Source organism: Lynx rufus, unplaced genomic scaffold (genome assembly GCF_022079265.1).
Source record: "Lynx rufus isolate CCGP_SWC_20201006 ecotype Redwood Valley unplaced genomic scaffold, mLynRuf1.p SCAF_9, whole genome shotgun sequence".
Classification (NCBI taxonomy): domain Eukaryota; kingdom Metazoa; phylum Chordata; class Mammalia; order Carnivora; family Felidae; genus Lynx; species Lynx rufus.
The window spans coordinates 109,423,780-109,446,369 of NW_025814897.1; the positions used below are offsets into that span (position 1 = coordinate 109,423,780).

The following is a 22,590-nucleotide window of genomic DNA, read 5'->3' on the forward strand; positions in this document are numbered from 1 at the left end:
CTGCCCGAGAAGCGAGACCACAGAAGGCAGCCGGGCTTCCCGAGAGGCAACCCGAAAGCCAAGCCTACTTAAAGGTGCCGCTGAGGTCGAGAGCGCCTCATCTCTATGGCTCGAGGCGGCTAGAAGTGCCCAATTCGGAATTTTTTTTCACAGGCGGCTCTTGAGGCGACCCGGAAGCGGAAGTGGAAGAAAGTTCTAGTGGGTTTGAGGTATCGCTCGGAGCAGCCGGGTGGCGGGAGGAGCCGTTACGGGAGCGGGAGCTGCCGGTGAGCGCTAGCTGCGGAGGAGGGCCGGAGCTGGAGGCGGGAGGAGGCGCGGGGAGGAGGGGTGGAGAGGGGCCCGAGCGCTGGAGCGGCCTAGAGGCTGCGCCCTCAGAGAGGGCTCGGCCGCCGGGCGGGGAGAGGGCGGGGCGGGGCGCGGCGGCGCGTGGAGGGGGCGGGGCGGCGCGCGTGGGGCGGGGCCGGAGGGCGGGGCGGGAGCGCGTGCGTGGACCCCGCCGCGCGGGAGGAGCAGGTGCGCGCGCTCCGGCCAGCGCGTTCGCTCTGTGAGCGGCGTGCGCGGGCGAGTGGGGGCAGAGCGACCCTTCGTTGGCTTTTCGGCCCAGGGGAGCCGCTCCTGGCGGGGTCAGTGCCTTCTTAGCCCAGCCAAGGTCACACAGGGAGTGACAGCTCAGGGAGGGCCCCGGCCACCGACTCTGGGAATCTTCCCGCTGCCCCGAGTGCGCCATCTGTGAGGGCAGGAGAGTTTTTCCTCCTGGGCAGCGCTAAAACCCAGATCCCGCAGGGAAAGGTTCTTTTGCCTGGCGGGGAAACACTCTTCTTGGACCTCCGTTCTCTCCTCCGTGAAAGGAGTAGGATCGGGTTAGCCGCCACAATGGCTGGTTTCGCGTTCTCTTACTAGAACAGGGCCCCTGGGCCCTTGGGAGTTCCCGGTTTTCAGCCCTAACTCCCTTTTCTTGGGATTCCTAGATTAAGCTGATCAAGATGACAACCTCCCAAAAGCACCGAGACTTCGTGGCAGAGCCCATGGGGGAAAAGCCAGTGGGGAGCCTGGCCGGGATTGGTGAAGTCTTGGGCAAGAAGCTGGAGGAAAGGGGCTTTGACAAGGTGCGGGGTGACTGCATGCATCTGGGGGGGGGCGTGGGTAGGGCAGACTACCATGTTTCCTGGCAGTTAGGGGTGAGGAAAGCGAGAGTAACTGTTGGGGGTGGACAGTGGTGTGTGATCTGAAGGGGTAGCCAGAGCCTGTCGGACCTGCCAGCCTCACGTGCTTTGAAGCCACAGTAGTGGCCTTCGAGCACTGAGCAGCATGCCCTTTACTTTGCCTGTTGTGCAGGCGTACGTGGTCCTTGGCCAGTTCCTGGTGCTAAAGAAAGATGAAGATCTCTTCCGGGAATGGCTGAAGGACACATGTGGTGCCAATGCCAAGCAGTCCCGGGACTGCTTCGGGTGCCTTCGGGAGTGGTGCGACGCCTTCTTGTGAGGCTCTCCGGGGAGCCCCCAGCCCCTGGCCCCAGCATGGAGTCTCCAGAGTTTGCAGCCGCGTGGGGACTCCTCCCCTGTCCTCTACAAAGGAAGAGATTGCTGTTGTCGTACTCCACCTCTGATGTACTCCAAGGTCTTTTGGGAGTTCTCTCCCCTCACCATTTCAACTTTTTGAAATTCTCGCCCTTGCATGCATTTCCCTTCTCCTTCCCCTGCCAATTTCATGTCAACAATTACCAGCTTCTCCGAGTGGATTCCAGGCCCTTCCCTGACCCCCACTCCCACCCCCACCTCTGGTCTGTTTTATGCTATTTGGCTCTTTTTTGGCAAAACAGTCACTGTCCTTGTAAAGTTTTTTAAATCAATAAAGTCAGTGGCCTTCCTGACTGGGCTTTGTGCGTTGAAAAGCAGGTGGGCTGGGACTTCCCCACAGACTGACCAGGTCTGCGACACTCCTTATCAGCGCAGATCGAAACTGGCGGCTTCCTTCCTACCCGGGAGGGTAGCCACCCTAGCCACGTAGGCCTCAGCCAGGTGCTTTGGCGTGTCCCTTAGTAACCTGGCAGGGAGTGTGGGCTGATATCTCCCTGGGATCTGGGTGGGCTGTGATGTTCCAGATGTCATCCAAGTCAACATCTGGGCTAGGCAGCACCTGGTGGAAAAGTCAGTGGGAGTCCAGGGTACCGGGAAGAGGGTGAATCAGATGTAGGTAAGAGTTCACCTGCCAATCATCGGGTGCTTTCCTGGCCTTTGGGAGGAGTGGCCAGGCCTCTGGCTCTCTTAGGGAGGTTAGGGAGCCAGAAAGAACATGGACGTCACAACTACGCGGGCTTGAGTGAGTTATACTTTTGTTGGGTATATTTTTGTCCTGGTCTTTGTTGAACGGTCAGTGTTAACCAGGCCCGCAGCTAAGATCTTTGCAAACATATTTTTCTCCCCTGGTAAGAGGTAATTGTTTTTTTTTTTTTGTAGGTGAGGAAACCAGAGGCTCAGAGAGACTAAGTAATTTGACCATGGACTTCCTGCTCGGAAGTTGCCAGATTGGCCCTCAAAATGTAGCTCAAAACCCACGTACCTGAGGGCCCTTTGTTCCCTGGTCACGTCACTTGGCCTCTCCAAGCCTCTGTTTCCCCACTTGGCAAATGAGGTGGTTGTAAGGATCAGGTATAACGCTAGCTGTGTGGCACCCAGCCCTGCTTGGCTTTGTTTCTTTCCCCGGACCACTAATGAGGAACTCCTTGCTTACAGACTTCTCCCCGCAGGACTTACAGTCTGGTGAGGGGAGCGTGACAGGTATTAAATGCAAAAAATTGGGATACTATGTGAAGGTTCTTGTGATCCCGGGGAAGGGAAAAGTGAAAGAAAAGTTGAGAAACTCAACTCCGCTGATAGCAACTTTGTCTGAAGTACCAAAGAGAGTGGCAGTGCTACCTCAGGGTGGGAAAGGATACGGGCCACACACATACACAACAGGGCTGCATCCAGAGAACTTGACTATGATGAAGACGAAGCAGACAAGACAGAAAAAGAGTAAAAGCCTTGAATGGCAGCCATGAAAGGAATACCCCAAATGGCGGATAAGCTTAGGAAAAGGTGCTCGATCACAGGAGTCGGAAAGGCAAATGAGATGCCGTTGTCCACTCCCTGGCAAAAATTCCAAAGTCAAACAATACTAAGTGCTGATGAGGGAGTGAAGCAACAGTTTCCATCCAGCTGGTGGGAGTGTAAATTGGTATGAGCCCTTGGGGAAACAGTTGGGCGTTTTCTAGTAAAACTAAAGATAAGACCCATCCTGTGACCCTGCAGGTCTGCTCCCGGGGCCACTGCCAAGGACTCGCATATCTGCACCTGAATGTGTGTTCACGAATGCGTGTTCACCGCAGCTTTATTTATAACAACCCCCAACTGGACCAACCGTAACGGCTGTCGGTACCAGTGAACGCGAACAAATGACAGGTGAACCGAGCGCCCAAAATGTCAAATGCCGTGATGCCGTTCACGTAAAGTTAAGTGGATCCCTGCTCAGGGATCCCTGTATAGGTGGTAAGACTCTAGAAAAAAGACGAGGAAATGCTTATCGTAAAAGTCAATAGCAGAAGCGGAGTAGTTCCCTTTGGGGGAAGGAGGTGTGAGGAGCGGGGGGCTTGGGGGCGGGGGTGGCAATACAGACATCGACTAATTTGTTAACACATACGTACTGTGTGCTTTTTCGGTGTAAGCTACATCTCAGAACAGTGGAAGGATAAAAAGGAAACCAGAAGTAAGGCCCCAGGAATAGAGCAATTATGTGATTACTTAGAAAACAGGATGGTTATTGGTTGGGGTAAGGGGTGAGTGCGGGGCTGGGTCTGGAAAGTGAGCAGCCCTCCTGGAAGGGCACCAGGTGGCCAGAGCAGGGCCCAGCTTGTGTTACAGACCACTTTCTGGGAGGATGCCAGTCTGACTCCCAGACCGCGGTGGTAATTCAGGCCGTCCGTGGAGTTTCAGGCTAAGTTTCAGATGTTTTCCTGGATGGGTCCAGGGTCACCTCAGAGTCCCCTCAGCCTCAACCCTTTGCGGTGTGACGCTGCCACGCGGGCCTGGGGTGCTCAGGCAGGGGCTCGGCAGGGCCATGCCCTCCCCCTACCTCAATCCTGACGCTGCCAGATGGCTGCTGACGCTCGGGAGGCAATGGAGACTCCCTCCTCCCCCACAACACCCTTCCCATGGCTCCTGCCCATGCCGGTTGGCAGGTCTTGCCTCTCGTGGTTCTGGCAAGGGGGCCCGCCCAGCAGAAGCTCGTGGGCCACACTGCCCGCTCTGCTTCCTCCTCACCCACAGTCTCGTGGGCCCTTCCCTGCCTCACCCACAGTCTTTGTCTCTGAAGCGGCTGGGACCTGCTATCTCACCTCTCACTTGGGGCTCAGGCAGCGTCTGTGACACGTTGAAGGTCGAAACCCTTTATCTGGGTCCCTTAGTGCATCCCACACAAGTTCCTGGTTCAGTCCTAGAGCAGCAGGAGACAGAAGGCATCTAGAATGTACTTTGTGACAGGGTGGCTTCAGAGATCCAGCCCCAACTTAGCCTGCAGGACATAGGGACCAAGGCCTGTAATGTTGGAGAAAGCAGACCTGAGTGGGGACGGGTAGGAGGTTATCTAAATGTCAACCCAAACTGCTCAACAGGATGTGCCCGGCCAGGGGGCATGGGTGGGCACGGGAGTCAGCAGATACTGCCCCCTGTTCCTCCCTCCCCTGCGGTACCCAGCCAGAGCTTGACCCGCTCGGCCACTCTAGTTATGAGTACTCAGATGTGGCCAGAGCTTGGGGTGAACCCAACTTCCACGGTCTGGAGTCCGGAAGGGGTCCTGCTGTCCCCGGAGGGAAATGGGAGGCTACAGGATGAACCCCAGCCTGAGACACGCCTCCCCACTCTGGCCCAGTAGCAGCCCAGACGGTGTGAAAGGCTCAGAGGATACGTTCTTGCCTATCAACCCCCCTCCCCGTTGCCCACACCCCCTCAGGGACCCAAGGCTCTTTCTACTGTCACTCGTGGCCTCGACTGCTGACAGCCTGAAGGAGCCAGCCAGACCCGCTTCTGAATCAGGGCCTCCTTGACTTGCCGTGTGACCTGGGGCCAGCTGCTCACTGTTCTGAGCCTGACTTCTCTCCTCTGTCACCTGGTATAGGTTGGTAAAGGTTCAACCGGCTAATGAACCTGAAGCCCCGGGCACTCTGGGGCACTCCTCCACCGATGGGAGCTTCCTGGATCTCAGCTTTCTTTGCCTTAACGTCTCTTTTCTCAGATGTGCTTAGGGCAGGGGGAGCGAAGCCCTGGGGGAGGGAATATCCGTGGCCCAACTGGAAGTCCAGGGAAGAGGGTTCTGGGGGCAGCACCGAGGCCCCGAGTAGCCTGATCCCAGGGTGAAGATGTCGAGAGCCCACCCTGGTCAGCAAGACCCATCGGCCAGAGGCAAGAGGGTGGTGCCACGGGCAACCTGGATTGGGATCCCTGGGCCACAGCAAAAATGAAGACTGTGCCCTGTGGCCAGTAGGGAGGGCCAACCCTGAGCTCACACCTGGCCCATGCCTCCTTCTGGAAGCCAGAGTGGTTCCGACAGGATGGAGCCCAGGCCGAGGGCTCTTCTCCAGATGAGACCCAGCCCTGGGAAAATCCTTTTGGGGTCCCCCTGCCTCCAGGGAGCCTCCGCCTACACAGCAGACCTCATATCCCCGTGGAGACGTGGGACTCACGTCCGGGACTCACACACCAGGATGCTGGCACGCACCGGGCTCCACCCTTGACACTTTTCCTTTGACCTCCCCCATTTCTCCCTAGTAAAACGGCTTCCGCAGAGCAGTTATGAGGATGAGAGTGTGTCGAGGCCCCGGTGCAAGGCCCGGCACACACCAGAAGCCCAGCAATTGTTACTTAGCCTTCCCCATCCCTCTTTTCCCACCAAGACACCGCTTCTAGCTGTGTGACCCTAGACAAATGACCTGAGCTCTCTGATTCACTTTCTTCATCTGAAAAACAAGCTCGATGCTTACTACCTAAGAGTGCTTGGGATAGACCAGTGGGTGAAAGATCTTCGGAGACTGTTAGGTTGTGGTGCAACCTGTGGTACTCATTCGCACCGGTGCAAAGGAGTGAGGGGGAGGGTAGGGGCCAGCGAGCTAGGGACCCACCGGCCCTTGGTGGGTCAGAGACGAGGCCTTGGCTAGTTTTCCAAGGAGCTGTTGGAGGTAAGTGTGGCCATGGCTGAGCTCCAAGTAATGGCAGAGCAGGACCGGGAGAGCCTGGGGAGGCTCCTGGCCCCCTGGGGCTGCCTCTCCTTCCTCTGCCCTGAGCCTCTTACTCCACCCCCTCCCAGGTTCTCTCACGTTGGGTTTCTGCCTCATTAAGCCACAAGTGAGCCGGCTCTCCCACAAACGGGCATCTGTCCCTTTAAGGCAGACACCTGAGCCTACCCTGTGACTGTGTGACTGTGTGACTGTGCCTTGGAATCCCAGATTGGTTTTCACAGCTGGGCTGAGGGGGTGGGGAGCAGCTGGTCTGGGTCTCCCTGGGAGGAAATCACGGCCCTTCCTGGCCCTGGGATTCTGCGACCGACCGGGAATTCTACCTGCTCGTAATATTCACCATCGTAATAGCCCCCAACGGTTTGTCAGGTACTGTAACCCACTACCCCTTACAAGCCCCAAGCGAGATCCCTGGAGGCCCTAAGCACTAACAAGATCTTAGTGCCCCAGAGCAAAATGCACCCCTACCCCCCACAACTCGTGATTAAAAGTACAAGCTACACTGAGCTCTAAAACACAAATAAGGAAGTCCACCAAGATTCAGACTTTTCCCGTGTTAGCTGCTTCAGTGCTGTTCATCGATTACCAGATTTTTCTAAAAAAACTCCTAGTGCCCTATTTGGCTGCTACCTCCAGCACGCACAGTTTACCTATGGGTGGCCCAGTCCCGGGTGTTAATGCCAGTGTAACCTTAGCAGGTAAGAGTGGTCACCTATCCTCGATGATGACACAGAGGCCTTGGGAGGCCATGGGACTTGTCCAAGTCACCAGTCAGTAAACGGCAGAGCTGGTACAACACACACCCCTCTTTCTGGCCCGTCTTCATCTTTTGGGCTCAGCGTGGTCTGAGAGCACAGATTTGAGTTCGACTGCCGGGGCTCAAAAGCCAGCATCATCACTTACTATTTACTAGCTGACATCCTGGGGCAAATCAGTTCTCCCCTCTGCGTCCTGTGGCTCACTGCGTAAGGTGGAAACATTACCAACTCCCATTTCATGCTGGCCGGGAGGGTCAAATGGTGCCCAGCTCAGTGCACTGGTCTCCTTTCCTGTCATATTTATAGGACCAGGGCTTCTCCAAGCACTTTGCCTGTTGAGTTCTCACAGCAACCCATTTTACAGAGAAGGAAACTGAGGCACTGAGCGATTAAGGCATTCCTTCCAGGTTACACAGGTAGCAAACGGTGGCAATAGTAAGACCTCGCCAATGGTTGTCGGTATTTCATGCCGGCTGAGCTTTCCATGAAACTGTTTGAATGGTGGCACTTGCCGGGGACTGTCACGGTCCTTTCCCTCACGAACTGGGTGTGTCCCTGGAGGGCAGGGCAGCATCGCGGGGGACACAGGTGTGCTGGGGCCACGGACTGCCCCCTTTGGCGCGAGGACGGCGGCCTCTCAGATCGCCCAGGCTCCCATCCCTCCCCGGCTCTGCCTCTGCCGCGGGGTGGGCGGGGCGGGCGGGGCCGCTAGCCTATAAAAACGGCGCGCCCCCGAGGGCCTGACACTGACGACCGACCGTGGCCATGGCGCCCCCGAGCCTCTCGCGGGCTCTGGGCCTGGGCCTGCTCGCGCTCTGCCTCCTGGCGCTGCCCGGTGACGCCCGTGCCCGCCCGGCGGAACGCAGAGTCGGAGAACGCCAGAACCTGTCACTCAGTGACCCGCAGGTGCAGAAGGCAGCGCAGGCGGCCGTGGCCAGCTACAACATGGGCAGCAACAGCCTCTACTACTTCCGCGACACCAGGATCCTCAAGGCCCAGAGTCAGGTGTGGACGGGCGGGCGGGCCAGGGGAGAGAGGCAGCCTCCCACCAGGCCAGCAGGGCTTTCAGCCGGTGGCCAGGTTGAGGGGGTGCCACGAGAGTAATCGGGACATTTTCATACGATGTATTTTTTAAATCGGATTAATGCCAAGAATTCATTATGGACGACCTATCCAGCTTTCAGTGGACGGGATCCAGCCCTTTCTCACTAGCCTCACGGTAGCCCCCGCCCTGAGGGGCGGACTGGGGAGAGGGGAGTGAGGGAGATGGGGCGGTGGGCTTCAGGACATGTGCACACCTGGGTCTCAGCTTCCTGTGTGGCCCGGGCCTCCGCCCCTCTCCCCAGGGGTCGCCACCAGAACTTCCCCATCCAGGGTCTGAATCCCGAGGCCCAGCCCAGCATGCCGAATGTGGAGAGAGGGGAGAGGTCTGGGTCTGGGGTAGTTTTCCGGTGCCCCTCACCCGCTCCTGCCCTCCCTCCCCAGCTGGTGGCTGGCATCAAGTACTACCTGACCCTGGAGATGGGGAGCACAGCCTGCCGGAAGAACGTGGCCACCGGAGATGGCGTAGATGTCACTACCTGCCCCCTGGCCACAGGCGTGCAGGAGGAGGTAACAGCCCCGCACCCCACTGCCCAGCACCCAAGGCCCTAGATTGTCCGGCCCGAACTGGTCTGGTTGGCCAGGCTGATGTCTGGCTGAACCTGTCCCTGTCACCTGGATGACTCACTCACCAGGCCAGGGTGGGGTACAGAGAGGAGGAGACTGGGGCTTCTCCCTCACAGGAGCGGGCTAGCAAGATCTGGGATCTAGTCCTGGCCATCTGAGTCATTGTCCCTTTGGGCCAGTGACCGCCGCTCTCGAACCCCAGAGCACAGCGTCGCAGGCTGAGGATGGCAGTTGCCAGGGGTCAGGCCTGGGGCCCCGCCCACCTCTCCTTCTCTCCCTGCAGAAACTGCGCTGTGACTTCGAGATCCTGGTGGTCCCCTGGCAGAATTCCTCCCAACTTCTAAAGCATAACTGTGTGACCATAACCTAGACCCCTTCAGGCACGGGAACCGGAGGGAGCAGGTGCAGCGCGGAAGGCACACATCCATGGATGTATCTGTCACAATAAAGTGCTGCCGGCTTCTCACATTGGACTCTCCTGAGTGCTTCACTCCCCGCCGCCCAGGACTCAGAGTTCCCAGCCTGTGAGAATCCCATACCCGCACGTGGGCCAGAGATGGCAGAGTCCCCACAGGCCGTGAGACCTTGAGGGCAGGAACAGTGGCTTTCAAGTATACACTGTGGGCTATACGCCAGAGGGACTCCCCAGTGCTTTGCCCCAGGCAAGACTCCTGGAAGGGGACGGACAGGAAGCCCCAAGGGGACCGAGGTCACATCTGCCCACAAGAGGGATGAGGGGACAGATGCAATTTGATGTCGTTTTAAGAAAACGGAACTGCAGCATTTTATGCACAACTGCATATGTGGCTACCATTCGTCCTCACTATACACACACACACACACACACACGCACGCACACGCCTGGAACAGGACGAGCAGTAACTAGATCCCTCGGGAGCACTAGGTGTGGGCCCCAGCAGGCCCTGGCGGGCTGAACTTTGGTGGCTGTGGACCTGGGGAATGCCCCTGCCCCGGTCTTCTGTCCCTCACCGCCCCCATCGTGCCTGCCTCCAGCCCCCTGCCCAGTGCTAGGACCGAATGAGGAGCAGCCCCGGGTGCCAGGCCCTGCCCTCTGCTCCCAGAGGCTATGTAGGGGTAGGGATGGGGAGGCGGAAAATAGAGGTAACTTCCACCTGGAACACTGAGGAGCGAAGGGGCTGAGTTTGACGGGAACGAGGGGTGCAACGGAAAACCTCAGCCCTGCTTGAGCCTGTCAGACGAGACAGCTCAGACAGCCCAGGGCCATGGAGTGTGGAGGTCGGCCTCCGCTTGGAAGGGCTCCCGTGGGCCACCTAGCAGGAGCCTCTGACGCTGGGCAGGGGAAGTGGCAGGAAACGCTTACTCAATGAATGTGTGAGGTGGTGGGTGAGGCGAGGCCTGCGGATATCTGCCAGGTGGCCTCTCCACCCCCGGAATCAGTGCCCGGATCCCAGATGGCATCTCGTCTGCACAGTCTATTCCCGGGCCTCGGGCCAGGCGGTACCCCGGGCCGGGCCAGGGAGTGAGGCTCTGCTTCTGCCCAAGGGCCTGGAGTCTTCACCTCTGTCTGGCCCAGCCTAGAGGTGGTGGAGGGGGAGGGAGACTGGCAAAACCATCCTGCTCTTGACCCCCTCCAGCCCGTACTGTGCCCTGGCCTCTCTCTACCAGGGACGAGGTGGCTGCCGTAGACGGTGCAACGCCCCACTCCGGTTGTGAAGTGCCAAGGCTGGGCTCGAGCCTGACTCAGCGTTAGGTCTCCGGCACCGGGCCCAGGCCCTTGGGGACCTGGGTCAGAGCCTTACCTCCAACAAGGCCATGGGGACGGGCATTTTGCCCAGGTTCAGGCTGAAGGTAGGGGAACTCATCTAAGCCCTAGACCAGGCAGGGTTGGGGGTGGGGGCGGCCATTAGTCTCATTCTCTGCTTTCCTCCAACAGAGGCTCATCTATCCCCTCAACACACACACACACACACACTCACATATACACATACGTTGTGTTCCCACCCACCCCCACCTGCACTCCTACCAATAGCCTGAGGCCAGGAGGACTTGAACAACCTCCACCCTGCTTCCCCTCACTTGGGTTCTTTAATGTGACCCCAGGCAGGGCAGGGAGTGGCAATGACCTCTGACCTCTGAGCGCATGTTATCACCATCAGGTCGGCACTCTTGTACTGGATTCTGAAGGTCTCGGTAGGCCCGGCTTCCTGGACTCTGAGCCCCTATTTCTGGAACCTACTGATCCCCCAGGCCCTGACAACCAGGGGCTGTTCCAGCTGGTTCTTTTTCTCCCAACTCTGGGGCCAGATGCACCTTCCTCCCCGAAGCAAGACGACTGCCCACTCACCCCTCCAGCACCGAGCCCGGCCCCCTTTCCGAGTCACCTCTCTGGCTGCTGCTAATGCACTGTGGGCCCAAGCCAGGATGCAGGCCCTGGGGGGTGGGGGTGGGGGGCTGGAGGGGACCAAGAACAGCGCCTGTCACACACAACACTCACACACACACACATGTACACCCGCCAGTGCACACGGTTCCCCTGCCCTGTGCCTTGGCTTACCCAGGGAGGACACAGAGCCGCTTGGGGTTTTAAAACTCTGTTAGGGCCCAGCCCTGTGGGCCTGACAACCACTCCAGCAGATGTAGGAACTTGTCCTGGCCCACCCTGGTGGGCAGCTTGCCAGAGGCCGAAGGCTTTCATCCCGTGTCTCTCTCCATCGAGGGGTCACTTCCTGAAGTCCTCTTCTCCGGTCTGCAGGGGTAGGATGGGAGGCCGACTGAGCCAGTACTGGCCTCTGTCCTCTCGCCTGCCCCTGTGACCCTTAGGGGCACGTCTGGGGCCGAGCCTCCCGTGCCTGGCCTTCTGGGGTCCTCCCATGCCGGCCCCTCTCCTCTGGTCCTGCCCTGTTCACCTCAAACGCTGTGTCCACGATCTCGTCCAGGACGGATGCCTGGGAGCGGAATTTCTGTTGATGATGTTCCACCCCGGCCACCAGTTGCCGGAAGCGGAACAGGAGCTCTCGCTGCCTGGGGGCGGGAGGGGGGCAGAGGAGAGGCCGAGTTGACCTGCCTGGCAGGGCCCTTTGGGCTGCCAGAGCCCTCCCCCCACTCCAGCTCCTCGTGCTTGACACCCACCAGCCCGCCCTCACGGCTCTTCTGAGCGTGGCCTTTCGTGGTGCTTCTCTTCCACGAGTAAAAAGCCCCGCGCGTGCCTGTGCCACGGAGGACGCTAACCCTCCCGATTATCCCTCCCTCCCTCCACCCACCCGTCTGCTTGCCCCTCCAACTACCCCATACCTCTCTAGGCACCCACTCACCCATCGGCCCATTCATGCCCCCACCTACCCAGCCATCCACTCACTCATCCGACCACCCCAACCTTGTAGTTGCTCACCCGCGCCCCCATCTACCGGCTCGTCCCTGGACCCAGCCACCCACCCCTTCGCCGTGTCGTGCAGTCAGTCATCCACCTCACCACCCCCCTCCCCAACCATTCATCCGGCCGACCACCCACCCATCAACCCCCTCATCACCTGCCTTTTTTATAAATCCATCCACCAAATGACACTGAAATAAATGAACACTGCCAGGTGCTCTGAGGACACAGAAGTGAACAAGAAACCCTCCTTGCCCTTAAGAAGCTCGGCCTGTAGCAGAGCCAGGAAAGCAAACTGAGTGCTTACACTCGGGATAAGTGCCATCACAGAGTGCTGAGGGTGCCCGAGGAGGAAAACCCCATCCAGTACCGGGGATCAGAAAAGGCCTCCAGAGGAAGTGCCATGGAGCTGAGTTTGAGAGACACATGAGGGTTTGCCAGGCTTAGGCAAGGTTCCTGGTCCCCTACTCCAGAAGAACGGGGTTACGCTGGGGGCCAGGGCAGGCCTCAGGGAAGGAGGCTGTAGAGAGAGTGGATGCCTAAAGGAGGCAAGCGCCTTGTAGGGTCTTAAATGCTGACGATGAAGGAAAAGCCCAAAATACTTTTAACACAGACCACTAAGAAAGGAAAGAGGAAAACAAATGAACGACAACAACACAAACACAAACAGAGAGCACTCGTAGTGGAGGTGGACCAGTGGGGAAGAGTCTGGAGGCCAAGAAACCCCCAAGAAAAGTGTTACAGAGGTGCCAAGGGTCTGCTGTGCCAGGGGCCAAGTGGCTGGAACGTGGGGGGAGGGGCCGGGAGGGCCGGGAGGTGAAGCGAGCCGGATAGGAACTCAGCTCTCCCAAATCTTGGTCACTTGAGCCTGGCACTGGCAGCCAGAGGACACTCCAGTTAGAGAGGACAGTGTGGGCAAAGGCCCAGATGTGCCGGGGTGGGAGTGGCCGTAAGGCAACGAGGGAGGCTGGCAAAGGCTTGATCACAGAGGGCCTGTTGGGGCTTGAGCTCTGATGGTGGGTGAGGAGAGGCTGGAGGCTTCCAGGAGTCAGGCTGCCCTGTCGGCTGGTTTAGAGCCAGACTGGCTGAGGTAGAGGGGGGTCCAGCTTTCAGAGAGAAGGTTCTCCGGGGAGCCAGGAAGCGGGAGTCTGTGCCGAGGTCCCCCAGCCAGGAGCACAGCCACAAGTCCCCAGCCGTCCTGGACCAATTGGCCAATTGATTCGACGAGAATGGGGTGTTGACCATCTGCCTCCCAGGCCTTCTCCCAAGCCGCTCCTCGACCCATCCTTCTCATCCCTCCACCTAACCGACCACTGCTCTCCATGGCCCAGCACAGGTCCTTAGCAATAGGGTTGTCGTGGGCGGGCCTAGTCCGTGTCATCTTTGGGTCCCTGGAACCCTCGCAGGGCCTGACCCAGAGCAAGGGTCAGGGATGCTCCTTGAGTAAACAGATGAGCAGGATCGCTGTTTCTCTGGGACCTCTCCGATGCCCTGCGCTTGTCCTCAGCCTCGAGCTCTCATGGCCCTCTAGGCACCGCTCGTGGGATTCTCTTGGCGACACAAGATGGCTCTGGGTGAGCAGAGGTCACTTGTGGTCTCCACCTCCACCCGTGGGCTCTACCTGAGCCTTGGCGCTCCACCCCCCCCTTCCAGAGAGGTTGGCGATGTCCCTTTCCCTGCCAGACCATGGCCGCCCCTCCCTTTGCGCCTCCTTACTTCTCAGTCATGGTCCCAAATTTCTTCTCAATGAGCTGCTTCTGTTTGGTATGTTCACTCACCACCTCTTCAGGCTCTGGATGTAAAAAAGGGGAACGTCAAGGAGATGCCTGGATCGAGAGGAGGTAGAAGGAAACTTGTGTGTCACAGAGATATTCAAATGGGCTAAAGGATGGGGCGCCTGGGTGGCTCAGTCGGTTAAGCGTCTAACTTGGTCATGATCTCACGGTTAGTGAGTTCAGGCCCTGTGTCGGGCTCTGTGCTGACAGCTCAGAGCCTGGAGCCTGCTTCGGATTCTGTGTCTCCCTTTCTCTCTGCCCCTCCCCTCACTCGCTCTCTCTCTCTCAAAAAATAAACATTAAAAAACAAAAAATCAAATGGGGCTAAAGGAGTTTTTGTCCATGATGGCCCCAAAGAGATGGCTTCTCCATGCAGAGTGGGTATCAGTTTTGTTTGTTCGTTTGTCTCTCCTTCTGGACAAAGTCCCCCGGTTTTCCTGAGGAACCACTCCTGCGCCTTTTGGGTCCACACCATCCAGCAGGGGTTGACCCTGTCCCCCGACCTCGAGGGACATGTGACCCAGACCTGACCAATCAGAACAATTCTTTTGGCTATAGCGATTGGTTCCAAAATCGTCAGATGATCAAAGAAAAGAAGCCTCATTTCTGGGTCCTTGTTGGAACAGTTGGAAGAAGAGGACCTCTCTGCTGGGCATGCTAGGGATGCTAATTTGCAAGGATTTGGGGCTAGAGTGGCAGGTGGCCATTTTCCTAACACAAGGGAAGAACCACCCTAAGCACAAAACCACACAGAGGACTACAGAGCAGAGAGGTAGAAGGAGACCAACTCCTGACCAGCATTCGAGTCCTGGATCCAGCCATTCCTGAAAACCCCCACACCCTGAATTTGCTAAGTAATTTGAGCCAATTAATTCCTCTTTCTCCTTAAGCATTTTTGCCCTGAGCGTCTAACCCTGATGGAGGGGGCAGGTGAGGGACCAGGTGACCCCTGGGGATCCTTAGTCCTCTAGTGTTGATGAGCCTAAGAGTGGGATTCTTGGAGCTCAGATTCTAAAGTTCTGAAGATCTTTAAGCAGGAAGCAAATCAACTGTCTCAACGTCAATCGTTCAGGAAATCGGCTTTGTAAAAATGAACATGTACAGGAAACTTCAATTTTTACTCTCAATCCACTTTGAGTGGGTCTGGACAAGTGCGTAGGCAGTCAAAACCATCCCATGTAAAACCAACCGCTATAACCTTTATAAGTTATTAGAAGAAATGACTGTTTGGCAAATCATAATCTGGCTAATTAGTCATTTCATAAAGGGGGCTTTCAAGAATTGACTATCCGCTTAATTGGCTTTTAGAGGATCGCCTTAGAGCTCTTTGGACCAAAGGTCTAAGCTCTGTAAGTTCTCCCGAGTCTCAGATTCTCAAACTCTGCCACTGAGACCGGAATTCTGTGTCTGACCGTGGAAGGAGGGCCAGCACCTGATTTTCGGAGTTCGGTCAGTGAGTCATCCAGTAGATTCTCATGGATCTGGGCTGCCCTCTGGGAAGAAAAGGCTTTTGTCCTGCCAGAGCCCCCTGTCTGCCTTTTTCTGGAACACCCTCCACCCTTCCCTCCAGCCTCTGTGCCCACCCCTTCTGGCTTCCCTCACTGGCCCACCTGCCCCACCGCACTCAGTACCTCCTGCTTTATTTTCTCCAGGCCTTTGAGCAGAGCCATCTGGAAGTTATCCACCAGGACGGCGATCACCAGGCTGGGGATGGTGGGGGTGGGGAGTGGGGGTGGGTACTCTCAAGGAGGAGGCTGTAGGAGAGGCCCTGCAACCCTCCTCCGGGTTCGTTGTGGCACCACCAAGGGGAGATGGCTGGAGAGGCTGGGCAGGGGTGCCCCGGGTTAGGTGGGGATTGGGGGTGAAGCTGGGGAGCAAAGTAGGGGTGGAGTCCTTACTTGAGGAAGATGAAGTATTGGATGATGATGTAAATCATGAGAATAGGGATGATGTACCAGGCGCCTGGGAGAGAGGGCGTCGTTCGAGCCGTGAGTTCCTTGACGGCCCTCCCGACACCCCTGCCAGCATCAGAAGCCCCACTTCGCATACGGGGTAACGGAGCCCTCGGGGTCTGCCCTCCCAGCCAAGCCCCTGCCCTCCACCCAGCCTGGGGCCTGTCCCACCCTGGGCCCGGCTGTCCAGGTAGATGAGGGACCAGTCGTCCAGGGTGAGCATGGTGAAGAGAGTGAAGACGGTGGTGAAGATGTTCTGAAAGCGCTTGGGGTCAGATTGACGGAACAGAGCCCGGAGCACCACAGAGAAGAGGACTGGCTGTTCAGGACCAAACCAGGCTCACAGGGTCCCGTCCGCCCCCCCCTCCCCCCCCACCGCTACAAACCCTTCCACCGCAGCACCTCAGGCTCCCACCCCAGCCCCCACAGCACAGGATACAGAGGCAGGTAAACATGAGGATAAGGATAGCGGTGACGGACGGCAAGGACCGGACCAGAGTCCCGGTGACTTCCTGGAGGCTGGTCAAGAAGCTGTGGGCAGAAGTTGAGAGCGAGGCCGAACGAAGGAGCAGGGGTGGGGATCTGTGCCCGGCAGCCGGAGACTGCAAGTGCGGGCAGGAGGTCCCCGTTTTGCCCGCGGCTTGGGACAGTCCAGCCCTCTCTGGAAAATGACTGATCTGAGCAGGTGGCAGGAGGCTTATCAGAAGTGGGCTGGAGCCTGTAGTCTCTTCATCCCCCATCCCTTGAACAGGTCACAGGAGACATGCCGGTTGCCCGGGCCTGTGTCCCCCATCTCCTGCGGAGTCCCCACACCGGGGTGGGCAACCGTGGCCCAGCTGACCTGAGCCTCCGCAGGACCCGGATGGCCCTCAGGGCCCGCAGGCTCTTGAAGACCTTGAAGATCCGGAAGACGCTTTGGTGGTAGACGAAGGAGAAGGAGTTGAACTGCAAGAGCATGAAGTCCAGCATAGCCATGATCATGATGAAGAAGTCTGAGGGCACAGCGGGGGGGCTGGGTGTCACTGACTCCTGCCCAGGCACCTGACTCCCAGACCCCCTGTCCTCCCGACACCAACGACACCAACGCCCTCCGCCAGTCCGCTTTCGTCCTCAGCCTCCTCTAGCAGTCCCGTGGCTCCCTCCACACACACACACACACACACACACACACACACACACAGACACACACACCATCCTCACTCACCCAGAATGTTCCAGGAGTCAGAAAAGTACTTGAGGCCTAGAGCAATGATCTTGAGCACAGCTTCCACTACGTAGATGCAGAGGAAAATGGAGTCCAAGGCCATGAAGTACCACTCTGCACGGACACAAGCGGCTCACTTAGCCCCTCTCCCCTCCTCCCCTCTGGAACCTCACACAGCCCTGCAGGGAGCACCCGGCTCTGCCCTGATGGCCATGTGTCTTCACTGCTCTGTGCCTCAGTTTTCTTGTCTGTAAAGCAGTGATAACACCGTCCCTGGCCTGACCCCTTGAACTCAGGACTGATCTCCTGAATTCAGGAAACTTCTAGAAGCTTCTACCTGTCAGTCAGTCTTACCTTTTAGAGACTAAGGAAGGAACTGCTGGAACCGAAAAAAGAAACATTTGAGAAAGACGGCCGCACAGAATCCGAGAGTTGCCAGAAAGTTCCTCTCAGCCTCATTATAATGTTAAAATCCTCCTCTGAATATTCATCCCCAGCCCCAGTAAAAGGAGTCTGCTTTCCCTTGTTAGGGGAATCACAGCTTTAGAAAGTATTTCCCTTGGGGCCTCCTGGGTGGCTCAGGTCAGGATCTCACGGTGGTTGGGGGGTTTGAGCCCCGCATCGGGCTCTGTGCTGACGGCTCAGCTCAGAGCCTGGAGCCTGCTTCAGATTCTGTGCCTCCCTCTCTCTATGTCCTTCCCCCGCTCACGGTGTCTCTCTCTCTCTCTGTCTCTCAAAAAAGGAATAAATGTTAAAAAAAGAAAAGAAAAGAAAGTATTCCCCTTGATGTCCTTATTTCTACAGATAAAGATGACCTTGTGAGTTAACTCAACCTGGTGTAGTCTGCCTGTAACTCACCAAGCAGCAGACCCACCTTGGTCCGGTGACGATACCGGTCTGTCTCGTAGCATTTTTGTGAATATTACATTCATTTCACACAGTAAGGATAAGAATACAGCCACTTTTATTCTCTCTTTAGTTAATGTGTGCTGTGGCAGGCCTTTCTTTCACCTTGCTACCAGGAGTCCTAGGGCCCACCTTCCCCAGTTTTCCACCCTCACCCTTCCACAGCATTCCAGGGTCTCCGGGCCCTTCTGGGCGACCTGGGTTCCACCAGCTGTCCCGCAAAGCGGCGTGTTTAGGGTTGGCGCGCCACCTGGTGTCTGTATCACGAACAGCACGTCCTCCAGTTTTGCGGGCCTGTCTGTGGCTGACTGACCTCAGCAAAATCTCTGAGGCTCATCTTGAATACTGGGCAATGTTGTTGACTTCCCACGGGTCAGAATCAAATGAGCTAAGTTACATAAACCGCCCGACACTAGATTAGGCCCACAGGAGGCCTGGAACAAGATCTATGGCCGGCTCCATGTGAAAGGGGATTCCCCAACTCTTACCACCCCGGACCTCGACTTCGGCAAAAGTCTGGGCCACAAGCATGATAGTGTTGAGGCTGACGACGAGGAAGATGAAGGCTTCAAAGGGTAAGGACTCAGTCAGGTTCCTAAGCATTCCCCGGAGGCGCTGAGTGAGGTGGCTTAATTTTTCCCACAGCCTGTAGAAGAGATCCACGGTGTGCAGCTTCTTGTGGGCCCGCTGAGTTCTGGCGGCTATAAGGGGGACAGAAAGTCAAGTCTGTGTTGGAGGAGGAGGCATACTCCCAGACTGACTTGGGGTTCGTCTTCATGCCTGCCTGCTTGCCTACCATTCACTCACTGAAGCGCCCGTAGACTAGTCCTGTGCTGGTCCTGTGGCCACCGTCCTGACCCCTTCCGTGGCAGATGCCGGCCTGTTTGGGATTTGTGGTCTACTCAGGCGCATCTTGCAGGCTCATGCTTCTACACCTCCAGGCCTTTCTCTACCCACATGGCAACTTAAGCACGGAAAACCCCATTCTCGTCCCTAACCCATCGTCTGGGTAAACTCTCCCTCTCCCTCTGAGATCCTGCTGGAACATCCCCTCCTTTTAGCTGCCTTCCCTACTGCTATCCAGTTAGGCACCTGCCCCTCTCTGCTTGTTTGTGAGGCTGTTGCTCTGTTTACTGAACCATTAGAGGCCAAGCTTGGGGGACTGTGAATTAATAGCTAAGGTCCCTCCTGCCCTCAAGACCCTCATTCAGACAGCGGTTCCCAATCTCTGTCAAGATGCTCATGGTTGAGTGGGGGCAAATGTGGACAAATAGAATCCACAGTGGTAACTGCCCTGATATGGTGGGCTAGTCTAGGATTGGTTGTCTAAGTGACCACCCCCAGTCTTGGAGCCCCTTGAGGGCAGGATTTTTTTTCTCTGTGCTTCCAGGGCCCAGGCAGGCCAGGCACCCGTACGAGACAAGAAGAAATGTTCAATCAGTGAGTGTACATACGCAAGGCAATGACTGGATGAACAAGTAGCAGAGGGCCTAAAGAGGTGCATCGTTCAAGGAACAAAAGATGGATGATGGACAGCCAGGTGAGCGGATAGCCAATGGAATATGCGTGCAGGTTAGAGTCATGCCTCATGATCTGCCGAAGGTCAGTGCAGGGCCCGAGTCAGGCCTGAAATCTGGGCCAGGCAGTGGGAGTTGGGGCTGCGGGGAGCAGCGACTCACTTTTACGCTTCTGAAATTGCTCATCTTCTTCGGACCAGGTTTCCAAGGAAGTTGTAGAGGAGGAATCCTGAGGATGGACTTTGTTGGATATCTGGGATGCACATGAGTACACTACACTGAGGGAACGTCTCAAGCTGGAGGCTGAGTGCTGTATTTGTGCCATGCTGGGGCGGAGGGCTATTACGCTAGAATGGAAAGACGGTCTGGCCACACTGTGAGACCTGTGTGGGCCAAAGACTTGGGAGCTACCATGATGGTGCTCCCCATAGCGGTGATCACCAGGGAGATGATCATGACGACCTACAGCATGGTGGTGCTTGCCATGGTGATGCTCCTTGTGGTGGTGCTCACCATGGTGGCGCTCTGCGTGGTGGCCATGGTGGCGTTTGCTATGGTGGCCGTGGTGGTGCTCACTGTGGTGTCTGCCGGAGCGAGGTATGCGATCCTGGTGGGACCCCGCATAGGAATGGGGGGAATAGGTCTCTCCATGATGAAGAGGCCCTCTGTGGTGGTGGACTTCAAGATGATGCTTACCATGCTGATGGACCTCACTGTGATGGTGAGAGCCACCATAGGGGTTGGAATCCTTACGGTGGTAAGGCTCACCTTGGTGATGGAGCCCACTATGATGGGAAACTTCGCCATGGTGGTGAGATCCACCATGGTGGTGGGACCCCCTATGGTGGTGAGACTGCCCATCATGGTGGTAGGAATCACCACGGTGGCGGGGCCTATCATGATGTCTCCTGCTACCATGGTGGTAATCACCATGAACAGTGCCATGAGAAGGAGCCAGGGCAAGGGATGTGGAGTGGTGGGCTCCACCATGATGGTGGGCCTCACCATGGTGGTGGGAGTGGCGGGGGTGGTGGGAATTGCCAGAATCGTGAGAGGAGGCATTGTCATGAGAGTCTGGATATTCACCAAGGTGGTGAGATCCACTATGATGGTGGGATATGCCATAATGCTGGGATGTGCCATGATGGCGGGACTTGTCGTGATGGTGGGACCTACTGTGATGGGAGGACCCATCATGATGGTGGGACTCACTCTGGTGGTGGGACTCACCATGGTGGTGGGGCCCCATGTGATGGGAGGACCCATGATGATGGTGGATTATGCCTTGATGGTGGGACCCGCCATGGTGGTGGGACCCACTAGGGTGGTGGGACTCACCATAGTGGTGGGACCCACCATGGTAATGAGACCCACGATGGTGGTGGACTCCACTATGGCCTGGTCTGTGCTGTGGCGTTGGTGAGTTGGGGTGAGATAACACATCCAAATTATTGGTGTCTGCCTCATTTTGAGCTGTTTTAGCCAACGAGTGTTGATCCATGACTATGCTGGGACCTCTGGAACGAGGAGAGCTCAAGATGTGGGCCAAAAGACTCCTTCCTGAATTGTTCCTCCCACCTAAGCTGTGGCACTGGGGTTTCTAGGAAAGCCCGAGTCTTCTCGCGGAATTCTCCCTTTATGATGTCACCAGCAAGCCCCTTCCCAGGTCTAATTCCAAAATGCCTCCTCCTCAACATTATAGTTCAGAATCAAGGATCATTGTGTCTAGTCTTTTCATTGTAAAATGAGGAAACTGAGGTCAAGAAAAGGGAAGGGGTTATTTCCGCAGGGTCAGCTGGGAAGATGGCAGAATAGGAGGTCCCTAGGCTCACCTCATGATAAAGGTACAACTAAATAACACTCACATCAGGGTAAATAACCCAGAAAACAAGCTGAAGCCTGGCAGAACAAACTCACAACTAAAGGTAGAGAAGAGGCCACATCAAAGAAGTTAGGAAGGATGAAGACACGATTTGAGAGTGAAACAGACCATAGCCATCAATGGTGGGGAAACAACCAGTGGTGCAGAGAAGGGTGAAAACAGACTTTCACACCAGGGAGCCCATGAACAGAGAGCATGAATCCCCATGATATTTGTCCTTGAAAGCAAGAGGTGCCAAATTTCATGAGTTCTTACACCAATTGGGACTAAAAGCCTGGAATTTTGGGGTGTTTGTTTGTTTGTTTGTTTTGGTGTTTGTTTATTTTTAGAGAGGGAGAGAGAGAACACCAGTGGGGGAGAGGGGCAGAGGGAGAGTGTGGAGTTATTTCTAGAATGTATTGTAAGTCCTAGAGGGTGAATGGGGCAATAACTGAAACATCCGCAATGTCTCAAGGCTGTCAAATGTGATAACATTATGAGATACAGAGCCCCTTGATCCCTCCAGAGGACAGTTAAGATACAAAACCCATTGTAACTCCCTGACACTCCTTGAAACTACACCCACTCCCTGAATGTCTTCATGTAGTCAGCAGGTGCATGTCTGGTTTATGTCTAAAGATCCTTTGTGTTCTCTTTCCATGCTTTGATATGCTTTGATACTTATATCTAATGAAAACATGAAATAAAGGCTATGCGTAGACCCCAGACCCCAGCTGCTGCTGCTCTCTCACAGAGGCAGTCCTGCACATCTGCTCAATCTGGTGTCTGAGAACTTCTTCTTCAGTGCATGGCCACAGAAGGGAGGAGAGAGAGAGAGAGAGAGAGAGAGAGAGAGAGAATCCTAAGTAGGTTCCACTCTCAGTACAGAGCCTGATGCAGGGCTCAGTCCCATGACCCTGGGATCATGACCTGAGCCAAAATCAAGAATCAGAAGCTCAACCAACTGAGCCATCCAAACACCCCAAATCTGGAATTTTAAAAATCAGCAGGCTCTGCTCTGGGAGAACCTGGAGGGCATTAGGAAGTGGAGTCCCTGCCCTTAAAGAGACAGCACGACAAACAGTCCATGCAGATACAGAAGCTTGAAAAAGTACCAGTGGTTGGGGGGCAGATGGGAGGGAGAGTGATTTGCTCACTTCAGAGCATGACCCAGAGACACAGGGATCACAGGGAGACCCCTCCAGGAACAAAGGGGCTGGCAGGTGTAATTTCCCTCTCCCAACTCCTCGGCATAAACAACAGACACCTGTGGGAACCAGCGCAGCCAACACTCACTACCTACATTGCTTATACCAAGCCCCACCCCCTCAC

The 22,590-nt window shown here is 56.4% G+C and overlaps 3 protein-coding genes across 3 annotated transcripts; 2 read left to right on the top strand and 1 right to left on the bottom strand.

Moving 5' to 3' along the window:
• The first annotated feature begins 160 nt into the window (after window positions 1-160).
• On the top strand, window positions 161-1,870 carry BANF1 (BAF nuclear assembly factor 1). Its single transcript, XM_047071368.1, has 3 exons — window positions 161-266; window positions 969-1,106; window positions 1,336-1,870. The coding sequence occupies exons 2-3, from the start codon at window positions 984-986 to the stop codon at window positions 1,480-1,482; spliced, it is 270 nt and encodes an 89-aa protein (XP_046927324.1). The 5' UTR covers window positions 161-266; window positions 969-983; the 3' UTR covers window positions 1,483-1,870.
• Window positions 1,871-7,788: 5,918 nt separating this feature from the next.
• Window positions 7,789-9,098, top strand: CST6 (cystatin E/M). The gene is made up of 3 exons (XM_047070157.1): window positions 7,789-8,028; window positions 8,509-8,634; window positions 8,975-9,098. The coding sequence occupies exons 1-3, from the start codon at window positions 7,789-7,791 to the stop codon at window positions 9,059-9,061; spliced, it is 453 nt and encodes a 150-aa protein (XP_046926113.1). The 3' UTR covers window positions 9,062-9,098.
• A 2,294-nt stretch (window positions 9,099-11,392) lies between these two features.
• CATSPER1 (cation channel sperm associated 1) lies at window positions 11,393-20,898 on the bottom strand. The gene is made up of 12 exons (XM_047070404.1): window positions 19,560-20,898; window positions 18,369-18,581; window positions 16,975-17,088; window positions 16,612-16,762; window positions 16,210-16,301; window positions 15,942-16,085; window positions 15,717-15,780; window positions 15,450-15,522; window positions 15,251-15,311; window positions 13,760-13,835; window positions 11,580-11,694; window positions 11,393-11,419 (listed from the first exon to the last, which is right to left on the bottom strand). The coding sequence occupies exons 1-12, from the start codon at window positions 20,896-20,898 to the stop codon at window positions 11,393-11,395; spliced, it is 2,469 nt and encodes an 822-aa protein (XP_046926360.1).
• Between the last annotated feature and the right edge of the window lie 1,692 nt (window positions 20,899-22,590).